At 28.5% G+C, this 20,607-nt stretch overlaps 1 protein-coding gene across 1 annotated transcript in view; it reads right to left on the bottom strand.

Moving 5' to 3' along the window:
• Positions 1–20,607, bottom strand: part of LOC142320584 (phospholipid-transporting ATPase VA) — a 142,795-nt gene that overhangs the window by 118,651 nt on the left and 3,537 nt on the right. The window contains exon 2 of the mRNA XM_075358544.1: positions 4,708–5,547. Within this exon, the coding sequence (XP_075214659.1) occupies positions 4,708–5,537 (830 nt within the window). The 5' untranslated portion in view covers positions 5,538–5,547. The remainder of the gene's footprint in view (positions 1–4,707; positions 5,548–20,607) is intronic.

The raw sequence follows: 20,607 nt of genomic DNA, 5'->3' as shown, positions 1-20,607 counted from the left end.
TCAATGGTTAAAATAATCTAATTTCCCTTTACATAACAATGATGAAAAAATTACGTAGCAAGAATGTAATAAAAATTAATTTATTACTCTTTATTTGACTCTTTTTGACTCCTTTTGTCTCCCAAGCATTTTTTTCTTTTAAAATTAAAATATTTAAAATAATAAACTATCTTCTGAAGAAAACCACCAGGAAAAGCCAACAACAAATTAGTCTATTTTTTTTATTAATCAAGTTATTATTTGGCAAGATAGGAAGAAATATAGTATAAAATAGTAATTGTAGATTAAAAGAATATAGAATAATGCAGTAAAATTACATTAGGATACACAAAACTGATGTTAAGGAAACAGATTTGATAAATTAATAAAGAGAAAAAAATTTAGCAAAAGCTATGATTTAATGAAATTATTTCATTGACGAGAAAAACTGGTTAAGGAACAGATTACTATATAAAGTATTAGTTACCTGGCAACACTGGCAAAGAAAGGAATTCTAATTATATATCCACAATGAAAATATCTGACAGGAAATTTTGTTTACACCAAAATGAAATGCAATGGACTTGAAAAAATTCATATAGTATGTAAGCATCAATATTAGCAATTATTTAATTTTACACCTAAGTTTATAATATTCTGATAAGTAGTAAAGTTACAAATTAACACTGAAGGATTAGAAGTCAGCCACCTGACATGGAACAAAATTGTTTTATTCATTTAATTTTGATAAGGATATTATGCATTACTTTTATAAATATAGGTGATTTTAAAGTTTTCACTGGAATAACAATGACTTGAAAATTAAGATCGATAGCAAAACAGGTAATCAACTCTTTCAGACATACGGACTAATGTCACAATCATTTAGAAAAAATTGTGAACTCTCTTATTTAATTCACAATTAGAATATTATTCTTAACATTACAAGGGTGGTTTGATAAAATCCATGCAAAAATAAAAGCACTTATTTTTCAAGATAAACTTTTTTTAATTTCTAAATGTAGTCCTTCCTTTTATTAAGTTTTTACATTTCTTCCAATGCTACTCCAGTTTGATAATCCCATCCAAACAATAGTATCATTCAAACTCTGCAAAATAGGCATTTTTTCCTCCAATCACCTCCTCATTTGAATAAAATCTACTTCCTGCCAGCCATTCTTTCATTTTTGGTAACAAATAGTAGTCCAAAGGAGCCAAATCTGGAGATTAAAGGGCATGAAACAAGTTTAAACCCTAATTCTATCAATCTTACAGCCGTAAATGCAGAGCAGTGATCAGGTGATGCATATCATGACAGAAGAGGACTTTTTTGCGGGCCAATCGTGGTCATTTTTCTTGCAGCTTGATTTTTAAACGATCCAATAATGGTGTATAACATTTGCCTGTAATCATTCAACCTTTTTCTAATAACTGATGAGGATTATCCCCTGCAAATCCCAAAAGATTAACGCCACAGCTTCCCAGCCAAATGACAGGCCTTCACCTTCTTTGGTACAGACCTCCTGCTGGCAACCTATTGTTTGGATTGTTCCTTGATCTCAGGCATGTAGTGAGTGGTGTTTCTTCTACTGTGTTGTAATGACACTTAAAATCCTTTGGATTTCAGTTCAGAAATTTTTAAATCACTTGTAAACTGTTCTATAATTGTAGATGCAGATTCACCATAATATTTATCAAGTTTTTCTTTAGTCTCCTGAAGCGATTTGCCCCTCATAATGTAATGTTTAATCAACACGTAAAACTCTGTCAGCCATTTTTTTTTAAATCACTTAATTCAAAGAGACTTCTCTAGATTCTGAGAAATTAACTGATCACATCGGAATTTGGTGTACATTCTTTTGAAAGATGATACTAACTGAAAATCCCCTCCATACACACCAGTGGTGCCAATTCTCAGACTTCACATAGACTTTTCAAACCACCCTCATCATATCTTAATATACACTAAATAATCATAAAATATTATTAACATTAAGAAAAACCACTTTACTATGCAAATCCAAAGTTATATTACAATCCCATTGGAAGAATGGAAAATCTCTTGGAAAGGGTAAATCGCTTAATATTTCCTTTACAAAGGAAATAAAATATACCTTAATACATGTTCAGTAGATCTAACACCATCAGAGGCATAATTCAAAATAAACAATTGAAATTAAATGTATTTAAACAGACTATTAAGTGTTAATTAATCATTAATTTTTTTATATCATTTTTTTTTTTTCAATAATCACTGGAAATCCAAATACAGAAACATTATTTCTTTTAACTTATTATTATTAATTTTTAAACAAAAGTAGGATCTTCTGAAATAACAGATTTTTAAATTAATCTTTTTTTATAATCAAGTAGCTGTGTACATTTTATATCCCTTTTCTCTACTTCCATAATATAACCAGCTCTTGATAAATATATATTATAAATTCAGAATAAAATTTATAAAATTAAATTTAATTAATAAAAATTTCAAGCATCATTTCTTCATTAGTTTATTATTTCTAATATAATTAATTAGATCCATAGTTCCTATTAAAACAAAAAACCAAATACTGAATCAAGATCATAAAATATTGGAATTGTATTTTGAATCAGTTAATATTTGAGAACACTGGTCTAGCATATACCTAACATTCTATAAATACAGGGATGCACATTTTCCCCATTCAAAAATTACAATACGTACATTGTTCGATGTTTAACACAAGTCAGTGTCACAAATTCATCCAATAAAATCAATAATACAAAGTTAATCAGACAAAAATTATGAATAAAGAAGCACTGCATGAAAGTGTCATAACAGAATGAACAGTATGAAAACCTTTTATTCTTTCATGAAGTATAAAAACAAATAAGCTATGATAAATTGACCTTCTTGATAGCAAACACTGACAATTTTTGATTAGGAATGTATCGGATAATTAATACAAAGCCCAAAAATGGAAATATAGGAGTAGGTACAAATAAAAATACTTAACAAACAATTTACTACAAGAAGAGATTATTTTAGTTGAGAAAGATTCAAATTTCAAACTGGTAACAGCAGTGCAGGTTTATATCACTACCTCTTCAGCAGAAGATGAGGAGGTAAAAAACATAAATGAAGAAACAGACAATCTAATCAAATATGCAGAAGGAAATGACAATTTAATAATAATGAGTAACAAATGCAGTCAAACAAAATCTTTAAATTTAAGGAACGGTGGAGTAAAATCTGTACAAAAATCTTTTTTTTGAGGTTTTTCTGGTCAAAAAACAAAGGAATTTTGTAGCGCATGAAAAATGCCATTCCTGACCGGGATTTGAACCCAGAACCTCTAGATCAAAGGCTGAGATGTGTAGAAGTGATAAAAGTAAAAAATTAAGAAGACCATGCTCTAATTCAGAAAAATAAGGATGTAAACAATTTTTTCAACTTTTAAATACAATTAATACAGGAATTGAAGGACAAATTAGAAAGCAAAGTAACTATTCTTACAGAAAAAATTGAAATACAGATTTAATGATTACAATCTTCCTTTGACAGCAAAAATGAGTTGTAGAAATTCTGAATGATATGAATTTATAGCAAAGAGAAATCAGTTTAAAAAAGAAAAATAACTAAGTGCAACAGAAAGGAGGATAATGAGGAATTAAATACTCAGATATAATACATAGAATTTTCCAACTAAGGGAGTAAGACTGTGAATGGTGAGCAATAAATTCTCGATCATAACAGACTGGCAGAACCAAGCAGGGTTTCATGCAAAGTATACTATTAAATATTGATTTTTAAGAATTAAAAAGATATTCTTTAACATATTTGTGTGGAATACAGCACTTCATAGTGACAAATATGAACAATAATAAAAACCGAAAGGAGAAGAAATAAAAGCCTTTGAAATGTGATGTTACAGAAGGGTGCTGACAAAATAAAAGTGGAGAGGAATTAAGAGATATAGAAAAGGAGAGAAGTTTGTAGTATAATCTGGTAACAAAATGAACAAGGTTGGTAGGCCATATACAAAGATATTCAGGTTTAGTTAATTTGGAGAATGTCAAGAAAACAAAACTAAAATTTAAAAACAAATAACTGATAATGTACACTAGAAATTTTGTTGAAGGTAAGAGATTAATACAAAACAGAAATATATGGAAAACAGCATCAAATCAGCCAAAAGACTGATGACTAAAAAAAAATCTTCTTGTCAAATTAAATTTTAAATATACACAAGTCAAGCCAATAGAAGGGAGGGAGAAGATCCCAAATGTTTTCAAATTTGTTTAAGGATTTCAACCAACTCTAATGAAACATGAATAAACTGATAAAATAGTCAAAACCAAGAATTCAACCTTGAATCTCATAAGGTTTATTCCATCTCACCAGCTATAATTATACTTATATTTTTAAGAATATATAAACAATAACACACATTTATTTCATTTTAAGATAATCTTGGTGTAGTCCAACCTTTTTATTACAAGTCAATTTACCACGATAATAAATAATTTCCAAAACCAGTTCTAGAGGGACCAGTATTCTAACCTAGATTCAAACACTGACATTTTATTCTCATTCTAATGTTAGGTTTTTTGTTTTCAAAGAATTACTCTCTACAATTAGAAGTATTTGGGAACAATCAAATTATAGGGTACAGGGAGCAGTCAACCATTTTATTTAAGACCTATTAAAGACTAAATAATACATAATTCATCAAATAAAAATCTTACCTAACATAAACCCTGCAGAATGAGTTATTAATTCGTTTATCACTTGCATGTCGTCTTCTGTCTTCAAACAGATCCTTTATTCCTGTAACTCCAAGCACAAACATGACTGGAATCATAGCTATTTCTTTGCCAAATGCATTAATCGAAGGAAACCAATTAAGAAGAACAATGAAAATAAAATATAAATTGGCTACTCTGTGAAACTGCTCAAGTAAGTTTTTAGGAAGGAATGACAACAGTGTGTATTTAGTAGTACGAATACGATTATCACAGCGGTTACCATTAGGATGAAGCTTTGGAGGCAAGTGTGGCGGCACCAAATGATTTGGAACAACAGTACGAAAACGAGGTTCCTCTTCGTCACGACCGAAATTGAACCATGAACATAACATTTGCTGCCATTTAGGTGGTGGTGCATTGTTTCGCAATGTATACACAGATTCAGATCTCGATGCTTGTCTTGAATGTCCACTTCTTCTTTGAGTAATAGCACCAACAGAATCTTCACGATGACCTGGAGGTAAAATAAAGTCTGTTTTTGAACCGACACGACTATGACCTCTTATAAAACTGGAACTGGTTTCAATCATGCCCTGAGAGAAGGCACGCTGATGGCCACGATGTTTGAGAGCTGGTCTTCCCACAACCCCCATCGATACAGCTGCAGATAAAGACCCTCCAACTCCTCCATGACTCGCACTTCTTGAATGTCCTCTGGCCAGCACTCCACTTTCTTCTACTCCAAATCCCCTCGACATTGGTAAACCCACAGCCAACAACAACTCGAAAAAATCTGAGTACACAGCTGGGATGCAAAAGGGATTGCTCATAATCCAACATCTGAAAAATAACACAACAATATCAAAAATATTATAATCAACACGGATAATACTTAATTTTCAAAATGTTGTCTAAATTTTATCTATTTTCTTATAATTACAATACTCTGCATAATTTTTGAAAGACATAAATTTTAATCAGTTTAAATAATTTCTTCTTTTTTTTCATTTGCAGATTATTGTTACTATTGCAAAATAAACTGAAGTAATTTAACTTTCTGAAAAGTTTCCCAATAATAACATTGAACTAAGAATAACTGCAAAATATTGTCAATTTCTTACCAGACAAAACATAGGTGTAGGCTTCATTAATTTTTGTATTACAGAAAGTTTATACATTATAGTGTTAAGAAATGCATGATGATATGCTTTTCAAAATGTTTGAAAGACTTTAATCATCCAATATGAATGTCAAAACAAACATTATATATATGAATGAACATTATATAAACATTAGCAATAGATGAAACTTGACAGTTTTAATTTTTTAATCTTAAAAGTTACTATTTAGGAGTGATGAAAGTAGAGGTATCCTGTCTGGTTTTGTAAAATATTAATGACTATTAGCCAAAAAAAGAATTAATATTAACACTATATGAATTACAGTAAAATATTTTTTTTTTCTTATTCAAAATAATATAGTATCAATAATGACTGAACAAGAACATACCTAATAATACTGGGTCAATAGTTCAATGTCCAAGGCTATTACTATTAGCAACATGACAAATCTGCCATTGAAAGTAAGGTCTATTACTTTAATCAATAAGCATAACAGCATCTTACTGGTAGTTATATAAAAACCACTTATGTAATTATAAAATAATTTATTTTTACAATTAAACCACAAAACATTTAAAATACTGGAAAATTGAATTTTAAATCTATTTCTTGCTCTCTAATGATTTATAAAATGACAATATATAAATGGTTAGAAGCAAAAAATGTTTTTTTATTAATTAAAAATCTTATTTACATTTTGTAATCATTTCTAGATTATTTTTTTAATCAGAATGCAGGACGTTCCAGCTTTACCCAATAAGAAACAGTTAATGGTTTGGTCTTTTATATATCCCAACACAGGAGACAAAGGATTCCAGTGCACTACCACAAGGAACAGTGATGTAATAATAATCTTTCTGCTTACACTTCTATTTGCTGTACTTGCACAAATATGGCCATAATAAGAATTACGATATTAACTGTATATGTTCGATGTAGGTATTACAAAACCACCATTAGCTATACTTAAATTTTAATCAGTAATACTTAAGACAAATACTGTTTTATATATATTATATAAAACTGTACTTTCTTGATCAGGTAATCTTCAACTTAAGATATTTTTAATTTTTTGGCCGCTGGGCTTATAAGTTAATCCCAAGTATTAGAACAGTGTGAACGGAAGAATAGAGAGACAGACTTTTAGATGGTCCAATGGTTATCTGACCATGGACCTATCAATAAGTTTTTGCAGGCCAGCCAGACAAACATATGCACAACCCCACGATGTTGATATTGTGGTCTCCTGGATGATGCCAAACACACTTTCTTGGAGTGCCCGAGATTGGCGGCGATGCAGCCACCTCAGACAAATCTCCCCAGAGGAAGTGATGGAAAGGATGCATATAGGTGTTGTAGATGGTTCTGGGATGTTCTTTCTACCAAGATGAACAAGGAAGAGCATTAGAGAGTAGTGTATTGCTGGTGAGTGTGGAGGTGGGCCAGGTCTCGGGGTTAGGCAAGGGATTCAACCAGATTGTCGCTGCTGGGTGCTCTTGGGGGATGCCTGAAGCTGTGGTTCGAAGGGTACACAAGTATGCCCACTGACACATATGATGGCAATGGAAACCTTATTAGGTGGTTCCATCATCACATCACTGGGAGGGAGTGGGTCTTACCGTGCAGGCGGTGAACCCCATACACTCAGTAGGTAGAGCTACTGGGCATTTGGTTGATTCAAATTTTCCCACTTCCAACGTAAAACAAAAAAATTAAATAAAATGTATAGTAAGTTATATTTTAAAATGTCACAATCACGATTGTAGGTAATCTATGATGAGTTACAAATAATTCCTAAAAAACTTGTTATTTTCAAGAATAACAAGCCCCCTCATCAAAGCCTTATTGGGAATCATCAGGAATTCAATGGTTTTGGTCATTAAATTCAATGGTTTCCCATTGCATTTTTCACAAGGCCGAATACATGGTCACATATCAACATCCCAAGTCCAAGGAAATCCAGATATTCACCCCTACAAGTAACACCTTAATCCCTTTCACCAGAGGCTGTTCATACAAGCTCTAGGCTCTTGTAAAAAGCAACCCTAGAGGTGATGTCTCTCATGTCTAAGGGGCTTTAACTGCATCAATCATAAGAAAAATTGGGTTAAGAAAGACTGGGATAAGTAGTGAAAAAGAAAAGATGTATGTACTATTGTTGTCAAACAAAGCATTATGCACACACTCTTTCTACATAGTAGAGAAAATGAAAACTACACCATTCACAGAAAAACTCAGCTGCAGTTTTGTGTGGAAATGATACAATTGCAGACAACGATACGTTTTTAGACAATGTAATTTTTACTGAAGATTCAATGTTTTACATCAGTAGCAAGGTGAACACCCATAATCATTGAATGTGGCGTAGCAAAAACCCTCATTCAACTTTGCAGCACATTCATGATAGCCCTAAGGTCAATGTTTTTTGTGCTCTAAGCAAAGAAAAACTGTACGGCCTATTCTTCTTTCAGGAGGCAACTGGAAATGGTATTGTTTATTTGGACATGCTTTAAAATTTTCTAATTCCTCAGACGATGATGACCAAGATGGATGCCATTACTATCAGCTACACAAGACACCACCTCACTATCACCTAGAAGTATGACATTTTCTTGATAATCAATTACCAGGTCATTGGAATGGTTATGAAGGTCCAATTGCATAGTCACCTAGCTCCCCAGATTTGACCCTGCTAGATTTTTTTATGGTGTTTCATTAAAGGTTGATGTTTAGGTTTACCTTTGCCTGCGGATCTTGTTAGCGTAAGATTATTATTAGCACCACAGTTCTTTTTTTCTGTTTAGCCTCCAGAACCACTATAAGGTATTACTTCAGAGGATGAATGAAGATAGGTATGAATGTAAATGAAGTGTAGTCTTGTAAGTCTCAGGTAAAACATTGCTGAGATGTGTGGCTTATTGAAACCCAACCACCAAAGCGCACCAGTATCCATGATCTAGTATTCAAATCCATATAAAAGAAACTGCCTTTACTAGGATTTGAATCTCAGAATTCTTGACTCTAACACCGCAGCTTCTTTCTTTTTCCTGTTCAGCCTCCAGGAATTGCCGTTCAGGTATTACTTCAGAGGATGACATGTATGAGTGTAAATGAAGTGTAGCTTGTACAGTATTAATTCAACCATTCCTGATATGTGTGGTTAATTGAAACCTAACCACCAAAGAACACCAGTATCCATGATGTAGTAATCAAATCCATATAAAAGTAACTGCCTTTACTAGAACTTGAACACTGGAACTCTCGACTTCCAAATCAACTGATTTGGGAAGACACATTTACCAACCCAGTGGGTCTAGTTAACACCGCAGCTGCAGAGGTAATCCCTCCCAACTTGCTGGCTACATTTTGGAATGAAATTGACTTCAGGTGGGATGTATGACACATTAGAAATGGAAGCAATATCGAACCAAAGTGAATGTTGGGTGACAGTTAAGTTATCTCAATAAATGTTTATACGCTTTTAATGTTGTTAAGTCCTTTTTGAATCACCTATATAATACCAATTTTTTTGGTAAAAAAAAATAAATAAATTGATAAATTTTGTTTTATATTTACATTTAATAGCTCTTCCTGCTAATATAGTATGTCCAATTACTTTATACTTTTTATAATATTTAATCATATTATTTATTATTAACTGCATTACATTATAAACATCTAATATTCCTATAAATAACACATAAAGTTTGAAAATATTGATTTTTATAGCAAAATCAAAATTAAGGAACTTGAGATTGTTACAACACTATGAAAAACTATTTCTGGCTCAAAACTACAGAAGAATGATTTTCCACTAAATTACATGTTTAAAAAATCAGCCATTTTCTTCCCTAAATTTTTCAAATGGGAAAATTTTGAGTATATTTCCATAAAAAAACTCCTGATTTTATAGTTTCAAGACATGGGGTTTTTCATGTTGATATTAAAATCATAATTTTGTCAATTCACTCAGATTTTTAAAAAAACTGTTCAACAATGCTTTATGGAAAAACATGATAAATAAAAATTATGTTTTAGCTAATTTACAAAAAAGTCAGTTTTTAATAAGATTATACAATATAGGAGTTCAAATTTGATAAATATGTTTTTTTTTTACCAATCACTTTATAAAATTTTGGTTCAATGTAAAATAAAAAATATGTTTAAACAAAAAATTCATATATAATTTTATTGATACAATGGAAATGTTAATAGCATACACTACAACTGTTTGTTTTAAACTAGAACTTTACAGCACATTGTTACTATCACACTTCCACTCAAGAGTAGTATGACAAGTGATACATTACTGACACAAAGGATCAAAATCCTGACAAAGAGATCTAATGCAAATAATGGAAATTCTGATTATGTACTCAGCTAAATTTCTGAAAATATATTATTAGGTTTTTGAATATATATCTTTAATTTAAACAATAGTTTGAAATAATAATAATGGAATATTTGATAAAAGTTCTGTTTAATGTACAATTAATTTCATGTATTGGTTTCCAAGTTTATGTAACTTGTTCAGTTAATTTATTATGTTTTTAAGGTTATATAATTTGTTCAATTAAAATTTATACAGTACTATTTTAATAATCGACAATAACCAATATTTGTATTATGAAATCTGTAGCCAATAAAAATATTTATTTATTTACATACACACTGGGAACAAAAACCTACAACAGACTTATGGTACCGTGTAATTCAGTGAACATTTTAAAAGAAACAAAACAGAAATATAGATAACCTTTCGAATACAGAAATAACACCTCTGATAAAAATGAATCTAAACTTAGACTCCTAATCTTGGAGTCAATTTCACTCTTGAAACATATGCACATTCTGATGCAAAATTAATGATTACTGTTCAGATGTACAAATCCTAGAGAAGAATGTACTGGGGCTCTCTCTCACACATACACTCTAAATATATATATATACACACACACACACACACACACACACATACACAGAGAGAGAGAGAGAGAGAGAAAGAGAGAGGTGAGCAGTAATAGTGAAAAGAATATTTCACATCATTAAAGTTCAATTTTATAGAAATATAATTAATGCCTGCTAACCTACTCTACTGAGATTGATGAAAAATCAGTTAAAACTGGAAAGCTTACAAAGACTAGAGCTATCATTTAAAATATTTTTGTTCTGACCTTAAAGAAATCTAGTAAAACTAGTTAACACTAGAAAACTTAACTTAATTATTAATTAGTTTAGTTAACTTTAAGAAAAGCAAATTATTCAAACAGATTTTGGAAAATTTTTATTTTATTAAAAAAAAAATTGCGATTTTATTTTTACCGTTGAAAGAGTTAGCTTTACTAAGTAATATCTCAAATTCTTTTTAATTTGTAGTCATCCAAGTTCATTCTACTAGACTGCTGTTTTATATTAACATATTACATATGAAATCTTTTTTCATCTCTGTTCACTGTATTTAAATTTCCAATACTGTTATTCTTATTCTCTGTAATCCTATTTTTTTTCATTCATCCACTTCTCACTGTTAACTTTGATAATTTCTTAATCTTATTCTCATATAATCAGTTTATTTATCTGTTTAATAAAGCAGCCCCTTTTCTCTGACCATAGTTCTCTTAAATCATTTAACAAATCTGTATTCCTAATGTCTTAATTATTTGGATTTTATATTTCATCCAAATTGCTTCAAATTTCTTTAATTTTTTTCCACACTTGCTTTTTTTATTTGCACTGTATTTTTTTACATTAAAAATAGAATTGATTACATTAATATATACTGTATTTTAAATATAATTTATAAAAATTATCAAACAGCATTCATTATATTATACAGATTACATCAGAGTCTTAGATTAACCCAGAGCGCTGCTTGAATAGGGACTGTTAATAGAGGAACTAATACAGTGAAATAAATAACTCAACCACAATCATTTTAATAATAACTAATGCCCTTATACCAGCCAGATTCTCAACTAAAATAAAATAAAACGCCAGCCTCACGAACACAAAAACCAGAACTAACTGTTTAAAAGTAAACATGATCACACCACTACACTTCAATTTGCAACCGAATAAAAGATATAAAGCTGCAGTATTAAAAAATACAATTATAATATAACAGAGAAATGAAAATGAATAAACTACAACTGAATTGTTTTTCATAATGACTAACCTAATGTACAGCAATCTACATTATTAATAGCAATTTTTTTGTACAATTACATGGTTATGATAAACTAATAAAAATATCATATTGATTAATTTGGTTTTTTTTATTTATTTTTTTTTAAAATTAATTAATTAATTAAGAAAGGCAGACATGCACAGTAAACATAGCAGGTAATAAAACAACAATGACAAAATAAAACAGGTAAAAAAAAGGTAAAATCAGAAGCAGGAAAAAGATATAAAATATATTACACAATATATTTTATTATACACTGTTACAGAAATTATTAGTTTCAATAACACAGTCTGTATTTTTTTTATTCAATTTTTTATATAATAGCAGAAAGAAGGTTAAAAAACAACATTCTACTCAAGGTTTCAAGTAAAAGTTACGATTATATCCTGGCAAACTTTTCATGAAATTTAATAATATTCAACTACAAAACACTGAATAAAAGATCAATAAAACAGATTGAAGATTACACCTGAAAATATCTTACTTAAAAATATAAATTTATATTTATTTTATTTTTTCCAATTTAATAATTACTTTTTATTGAGAAAATCAATTTATATTCTACTGAAAATAGTGAAAGTGAACAGAAATTAAAGATAAAGACCATTATGAGCCACAACAGAATTTATTATTGACATTGATTATGCTAACTGCACAGTTAACATATGCCAATACAATAATATAGTATGCAGGCACGTCCAAATATATAAACATATGCATGCATGCATGTGCACACACATAACTACTCAACTAAAAATAAATATCTACAAAATTTAAACCAAAACAGCTGATAAGATCAATGTCGATTTATTACAGCATTTTTTTATTATGCAGAATTTCAAATAGATCTTGTATACTACCATTTTTCCCAATTATTTAAAAAATTTTAACTTACAAACTTTTCTTCATAAATTCTTTACTACAGTAGAGTTGCATTGCCTCCCTTTCTGTATCTTTTCCTATTTAACCTCTGCAACCACTGTAAGGTATTACTTCAGAGGATGAAATGTATGAATATAAATGAAATGTTATCTTGTACAGTTTCAGGTCAACCATTCCTGAGATGTGTGGTTAATTGAAACCCAACCACTACAAAACACCAGTATTCACAATCTAGTATTCAAAACCTTATTAAAGTAACTGCCTTTACTAAGATTTGAAAGAATTACATTACCTGAGAATACATTGCCTCACAACAGATATATAACTCAACAATTATCATTTGGAATTAGCTACTTTTTTTTCCTGTTTAGCCTCCGGTAACTACCATTTTGATAATTCTTCAGAGGATGAATGAGGATGATATGTATGAGTGTATATGAAGTGTAGTTTTGTACATTCTCAGTTCGACCATTCCTGAGATGTGTGGTTAATTGAAACCCAACCACCAAAGTACACCGGTATCCACGATCTAGTATTCAAATCCATGTAAAAACAACTGGCTTTACTAGGACTTGAACACTGAAACTCTCGACTTCCAAATCAGCTGATTTGGGAAGACGCGTTAACCACTAGACCAACCCGGTTGGAATTAGCTACTGTCTAAATTAAACTCAACTACTACCTCTGACACAATTTCATTAAATGAACTCTAATAAATATACATCAACAGTACAATCATGCAATTTCAATTCAACTAACAATCTTACCTGTATATAAACCTGAGTTATGCAGAATACAGACTCTAAAGCTTCGAAGAGGTTTTTGTAATTATAATGTAACATTGGGTGTACATTTTACAATTAAAAAAAAAAAAAATCAACATACAAACAGCTCAAAAACAAATGTTACTATAATAACCAAAGCTAGAATTTTTTACTCATTTATAAATTTAACAAAAAAAAAAGAATTAAAACTATTGTTCATCTTAAAAATTATCAGATAAAAAATATTCCTTAAAAATTTTTTAAATCTGAAAAATCATATTCCTTCTTATTTGTAGAATAACACACAGAAATAAAGTTAAATTTATTCTTTACAAAACAGAAGGTTAACCCAATTTAAAAAATAATAAAATCCAAATAATTTGAATATTATAAATGCAATGAATAAATATAACAAAATCCACAACCCAATAATAAGAAATTTAGAATATTATACGTTTACATGTCATAAACTAATATAGTGAATTTTTTTTATAAATACATTAGAAATGCAATATAAAAAATTTATTTACTCTATCTGTATGGCAAATATCATAATGAGGAATACTTGGATCAGCAGAAACACAGGAAATACCTTACAGAATTACAGACTGAGCACTCATTGAGTTTAGTCTTAGCAACCTAAATAAATTATGTGAAAATTCTATAATGAATTTATTTATACACTAAGGAGATTTAACATAAAAAAATTGATCATAGCAGCTAGTCAAACTTACTTAGATAATCTTCAAAAAAAGAACAAGAATTAACAATAATTTTTAGTCTTCTTGTCTTTTTCATCATCAAATGTAAACAGAAAGTTTAAAACTATATTCTAGTTTTTAAGTAAATAGATAAATACACATAAGTTTAATATTCAATAAAACAATATACAATAAAAATACCAAACAAAGACATAAAAAGAACTGCTAGAAAACTGTGTGAAGCAATATAGCAAATCAATGAAATTCTTTCCATTAATAATTTCTAATTATTTTCAGTAATAGTCAAGATAGATATTTAAAGTTTATCAAAGGTTTGAAGATGTTAATTAAAACTGACTTCACTGAAAACTACATTAAAAAAAAAACTATGCTGAATGGAGTAACGGATCAAAATGAGAACACTAATAAGCACATAGCTCAAATATAGAGCAACAGATGTAATTTTTTTCCTACACATAAACAATTGTTCAAGAATATATATAAAAATTATTTTAACTATTACAAAAGGTATTATTCCATACATTATCACTAAATAAATAAATGCTAACAGTATTTTTTTTCACATACGTTTCTACTTATTTTTTTTTTAGCTTTTCAATCGTGCAAAATGAACAACTGAAGAGATTTTATGTCATGATAAAACTGAAAATCCATTAAATATAATTTAAAACATAAAAAATTATCACTTTATGATGTCATAAAAAATAATAATTCACATCTGCTATAAAAATATAACTACCTACCAATTAATAACTTTTTGCATCAGTCAATATTAATCAAACTTATCATCTCGTGAGTAAATAAATTTAAAAAAAACAAGTTTAAAAAATGTAAACTTTAGACGTTTAAACTACCTCTTAAAGGTTTAAACTTTGATCAGTTAAACCTTAAACTTTGAAATGTAAACCTTTAAGCTAAAGGTTTAATTTAAACAATTTACAGGTATTTTAATTCAGTACTCAGTCATTCAAATATGACCAAATTTCATTAAAAAAAAAAATGGATAATATTACTAATGAAATAAAAACTTAATAAACTTGTTTTTTACATATAAGTCTAATTAATAACGTTGATTAAAACACTAATATTATACATTATAACATTAATTAAATTAACAAATAAAACATAAAATATTAATCTGAAATAGTATAAAATACTTTTGAAATTTCTCCACTTAATTAACAATGGCTAAGATTTCTAGGCAATGCATTATAACTTGTGATGTTTCTTGCAACAGCTTTTTCCATACAGGCAGCACCTTCTGTAAGCTTGTCTGATTTAAGTTAAAATAAAATTATAAAAATGTAGAATAAAATCAACTCTAAGAAATTGAATGGTTTTAATGAACACATTAAAAAGAATAATATAATTTTTTGTTTCAATTTTTCTTTAATTTCAACTTTTTGAAGTAGGCACAAAATTAAGGGTTGGTAAGTTAACAGAGGTTTTTTTACTTTGGTATTAATGTCTGAACATCAAAATATTAAAAAAGAATTAAAAAAGTATTTACTACACTTATATAGCATACAAAGTATTTAAAAGTGTTTTTCAATGCTTATTTTATAAGTATAATGAAGGAATCTTGCTAGATTTGATTCATATGAAAGTAAATATTCTGCATAAATTTTACATAGCAAGTGGTCTCTGATCTATGCTGTAGAATTAGCAAAAAATCTTATAAATATGTACAAGTATGTACATTTGTACAATGTGACATAGCCAAATCAGGTAAATTAACATCAGATGTAGGAATTTGAATATGAGTTACTAAAAGGAATCCCCCAACTATATATTAAATTTAGACCTCAGAAATCTACAAAAAATTTCACCTGCAAAAAACTTCACCTAAATATTCTTTAGGGATTGTTTTTTGTAACAAAGTATAATTGTCCCATAGTTCAACCAACATACAAACTAGTTTAACTGCTTTTTAAATTTGCCTTTTTTTTAAGTGTCAATTACAATAAAGCTAAACTGATAAATCAAAGTACTTTTACTTTTAAAAAATAAATTACTTTAAATACATTTAAAGCTTACATGTCAGGTGATAAATTTTTATAGATTCGTACCATATGAAAATGCCAAGCCGACCGGGATTAAAATCTGAAACCTGGTTTCAAATCCATTCTTTTTTCAGGATAACAAAATTGCAAAATTCAAATGCAACAATAATCCTTATCTCATGTCTTATGCCGCACTTTATTTAATGCAGTAAAATATTAAAAAACTAACCAAAGTACAGAACAACCCTTGCAATTATCAAAGCATTGTGACATAAGTACATTTTCAATAATATATTTTATCACATAATGATAAATATTATATTATTATATTTCATTAAAATCTCACATTCAATAAATGAAAAGGATGTTATAATATCAAACTGCAAGATATTATTGGCATTTTCGAATTTTGTGATTTCTGAGGGTTAGGAAGATACTTTGAAATGTAGGAACATATTTACAGATTATTTTTTTAAATAATTTAAATTCCGCATTTACTCTAATTATCAAACATAAAATGATAAAAATATTTTTTATAATTATATATATTTATAATTAATTGTAATGGAATTATACATATGACAAATATTTTTGGCTACAAAATCATCATAACTTGTTGATTTGGATAAAGACATAATCAAATGAACAACATTTGAAATTAAAACAAATAATAGCACAAAGTATGTGAAACCTGAAAACCTGAAACCTGGTTTCAAATCCATTCTTTTTTCAGGATAACAAAATTGCAAAATTCAAATGCAACAATAATCCTTATCTCATGTCTTATGCCGCACTTTATTTAATGCAGTAAAATATTAAAAAACTAACCAAAGTACAGAACAACCCTTGCAATTATCAAAGCATTGTGACATAAGTACATTTTCAATAATATATTTTATCACATAATGATAAATATTATATTATTATATTTCATTAAAATCTCACATTCAATAAATGAAAAGGATGTTATAATATCAAACTGCAAGATATTATTGGCATTTTCGAATTTTGTGATTTCTGAGGGTTAGGAAGATACTTTGAAATGTAGGAACATATTTACAGATTATTTTTTTAAATAATTTAAATTCCGCATTTACTCTAATTATCAAACATAAAATGATAAAAATATTTTTTATAATTATATATATTTATAATTAATTGTAATGGAATTATACATATGACAAATATTTTTGGCTACAAAATCATCATAACTTGTTGATTTGGATAAAGACATAATCAAATGAACAACATTTGAAATTAAAACAAATAATAGCACAAAGTATGTGTAACATACAAAGTAACAACTCTTCAGGCACTTACAATTCATCTACGAAGGAGTAAATAATCAAATGTGCAAAGGGTACTGGCATGAAACTCTTATCCTTTATACCAGTTCCTTCATTACAAAGTAACTGCATTATATTACATGCATTTCAAAGTATTTAATTATCAAAGTACTTAATGGATTTCAAAGTACAAAGTGTTCTAAATAATACATTATGAACCAGGGTCCAACTCACGACCCTGGATTGTATCAGTTCAATCAGGATGAGATTCACATCTCATTGATGTATAGAAGTTAAATAACTTCTAGATCATTCGTTCTCAAAGTGGGTGATAATGCCCCATTGTGAGCGCTGGAGGCCTTCAGGGAGAGGCAGTAGAAGACCCACAGAAAATTGGGAGCGTTCAGGTGGTCTAGGAAGGTGACAGCCGATTCAAAAAAAAAGTAAAAAATTATGTTTTCCTGATATTCCAAACTAAAATTAAATACCTACTACACTAGTACAAAAAATTAAAGGGACACCTATATTTTAAAATAAAATATGATGTATTCAAACTACTTCTTTACAATCAAGAGGCTTAGTGAGATGAATAAAATAAAAATTAAAGCTTGAATACTCTACTTTTTGAAAGTATACTTCTGATTTTAAAAATCATCAAAATAAAAAAAAAATCAGTGAGAAGAAAAGTTTAAAAAATTTGAAAGTTTTTCTTAATGTTTGATAGAGTGCATGGGGAAAACAAAATTTCTTCAGTAAACTGCATTAAAATTGTTAAAGCTCAAGAGTTTAGCTTTAACTTCTTTTTTGTGTATCTAAAATTTTTCATAACTGAAATATTCCACTTTAAAGAGAAAAGGCCAATTTTTTAAAGAGAAAGCAATTTTAATAGTTTCAAATATGATTAAATATGCATTTTAATTGCTCTCATTTAAATGTAAGTTTTAACTCAAAAATAGGAAATGCCACGTTTAAAAACAATAACTGCAATTGCTGTTTTTAAGAACGCATCTTAAAAACAGCAACTGCAATTATTTTTAACAGATGGTAAGTTTAAAAATGTTGGTGGTGGGTGAAAATGTTTGAGAATCAAAGTTCTAGATACTTCAAACTCTCTCAAACACAGTCAACTGCATCAAATGCAACCCACAGGGTAGGAAGATTACAAACTACCACAGATATTAATTCTCAAATAAACAGATTAGCATTACAGTACAGATACATTACATTCAAAATCTGGACATAAAAACAATGTTAATTTCAAACAGTACTGTGTTTATAAACAAAAAATGTCCAAACTGGGATTAGTTTTTATAACTAATCATCAAAGCTGACTTCCCTGGCTGAGTAGTAGCAATTCTGTTTTTCATTTTGAATATTCCAGGTTCAAGGTATTCTTGGTCAAGCATATTATTTTTTCATACGTTAAAAATTTTGATAACTCATTAGCTCAAGTAGGTTGGCAGCAGCAGTAAGGACAAAATTCATAAAAATCCTGCCCATCACTTTCAATTAAACCAAAAAAATGGAGAGAAACGGTGTAAAAAGAAAAAGCATACATCTACATAAGAAAATTAAAAATACAAAGGTGTGCAAAATTTAAATCACTTTCAACAATAAATACATGAGACACTAAAAACACTTTTTTCACAGTTCTGTAAAAGAAGATCGATTTTTCATTAATTAAATTTAGTTTTAATATTTAATATTTTTAATTTGGTTTAAATATTGCTAACAATAGATACTGCAGATAAAGAAACATCAAAGTTCCAATTTGCAGCATCATAAACCATACTTCTAACTTGCTCAAAATGTTTTACTTTAATTTGAGCATAACTCAAGAACAATTCAACCAATCTTCATCAAATTTTTACTTGCACAACTTCAGATACACTATTACAGATTATCTAAATTTTATTGAAATTGATCAAGTAGTTTTGGAGTTTTTTATATATATATATATATATATATATATATATATATATATACATATATACACACACATACATGGAAACAGAAAATTAAACAAATGTTAATTTCATACTCCTCATACCTCAAAACATAACGAAAAGAAAATTCATTTTTATCCCCCACTCCCACCATGAAATCAAAAGTAACACGGCAATTTCAAAAAGTCTGTAAAAATTAAAAAAGAAGAAATTTCTTTTCACAGTCTTTACAAGAAGATATATCAATTTGACTCTGCATGCATCAATAATTAAGTCATGGGATACAACCAAATTTTAGCTGTCTGGAATAACTAAAAGTGTTCTTTAATTATAAATTAAGGACATAGGCCTCAGCTTTCACATATAATAAATAAATAAACCGAAAATTCAATCTAATTTCTTTAGTTTAAAAATTTGTAAGCTACCAACAATGTCACTTAATTTTCAATGGCAATTTTATCATTCAAAAGATGTTGACAATATACAGATCATCCCAATGTTAATGTAATAAAGTAATAATAATATCTAGTTGAACATAAGCCCACTAAATGAAAGTAAATTTGTTACTAAAATAAAATTGAATAAATAAATTATTTTTTGTATTAATAAAGAAAACACAAAACAAAGTAAACTAAAACATACCATTTAGATTAAACATCTAAACTGGCACACAACCAAAAAATGAATTATACGAATCAATATAATTTACAATCAATGTTTAAATAAATGTAATACCCACATTGTATACAGAAACAAAAAGTAATAAAATGCAGGTCAATCATTGAAACAACAAAAAGATTGCCCCTCCCAGTACACCATAAATTACTTTTAAACAACATTAAAAAAAAAACCATATTTACTTTTAAATTTCAAGATTTTATATCAAACTACAATAAAAAAATGTATTTTTCAACACTAGAAAATATCTTTAATTCTATTTTATAAATCAACATTTCTCCTGGTTGAAGGAATATTGTTTTCAATTAATT

This window comes from Lycorma delicatula, chromosome 2 (genome assembly GCF_047948215.1).
Source record: "Lycorma delicatula isolate Av1 chromosome 2, ASM4794821v1, whole genome shotgun sequence".
Taxonomy (NCBI): Eukaryota; Metazoa; Arthropoda; class Insecta; order Hemiptera; family Fulgoridae; genus Lycorma; species Lycorma delicatula.
This window is presented reverse-complemented; position numbering and strand designations above follow the sequence as displayed.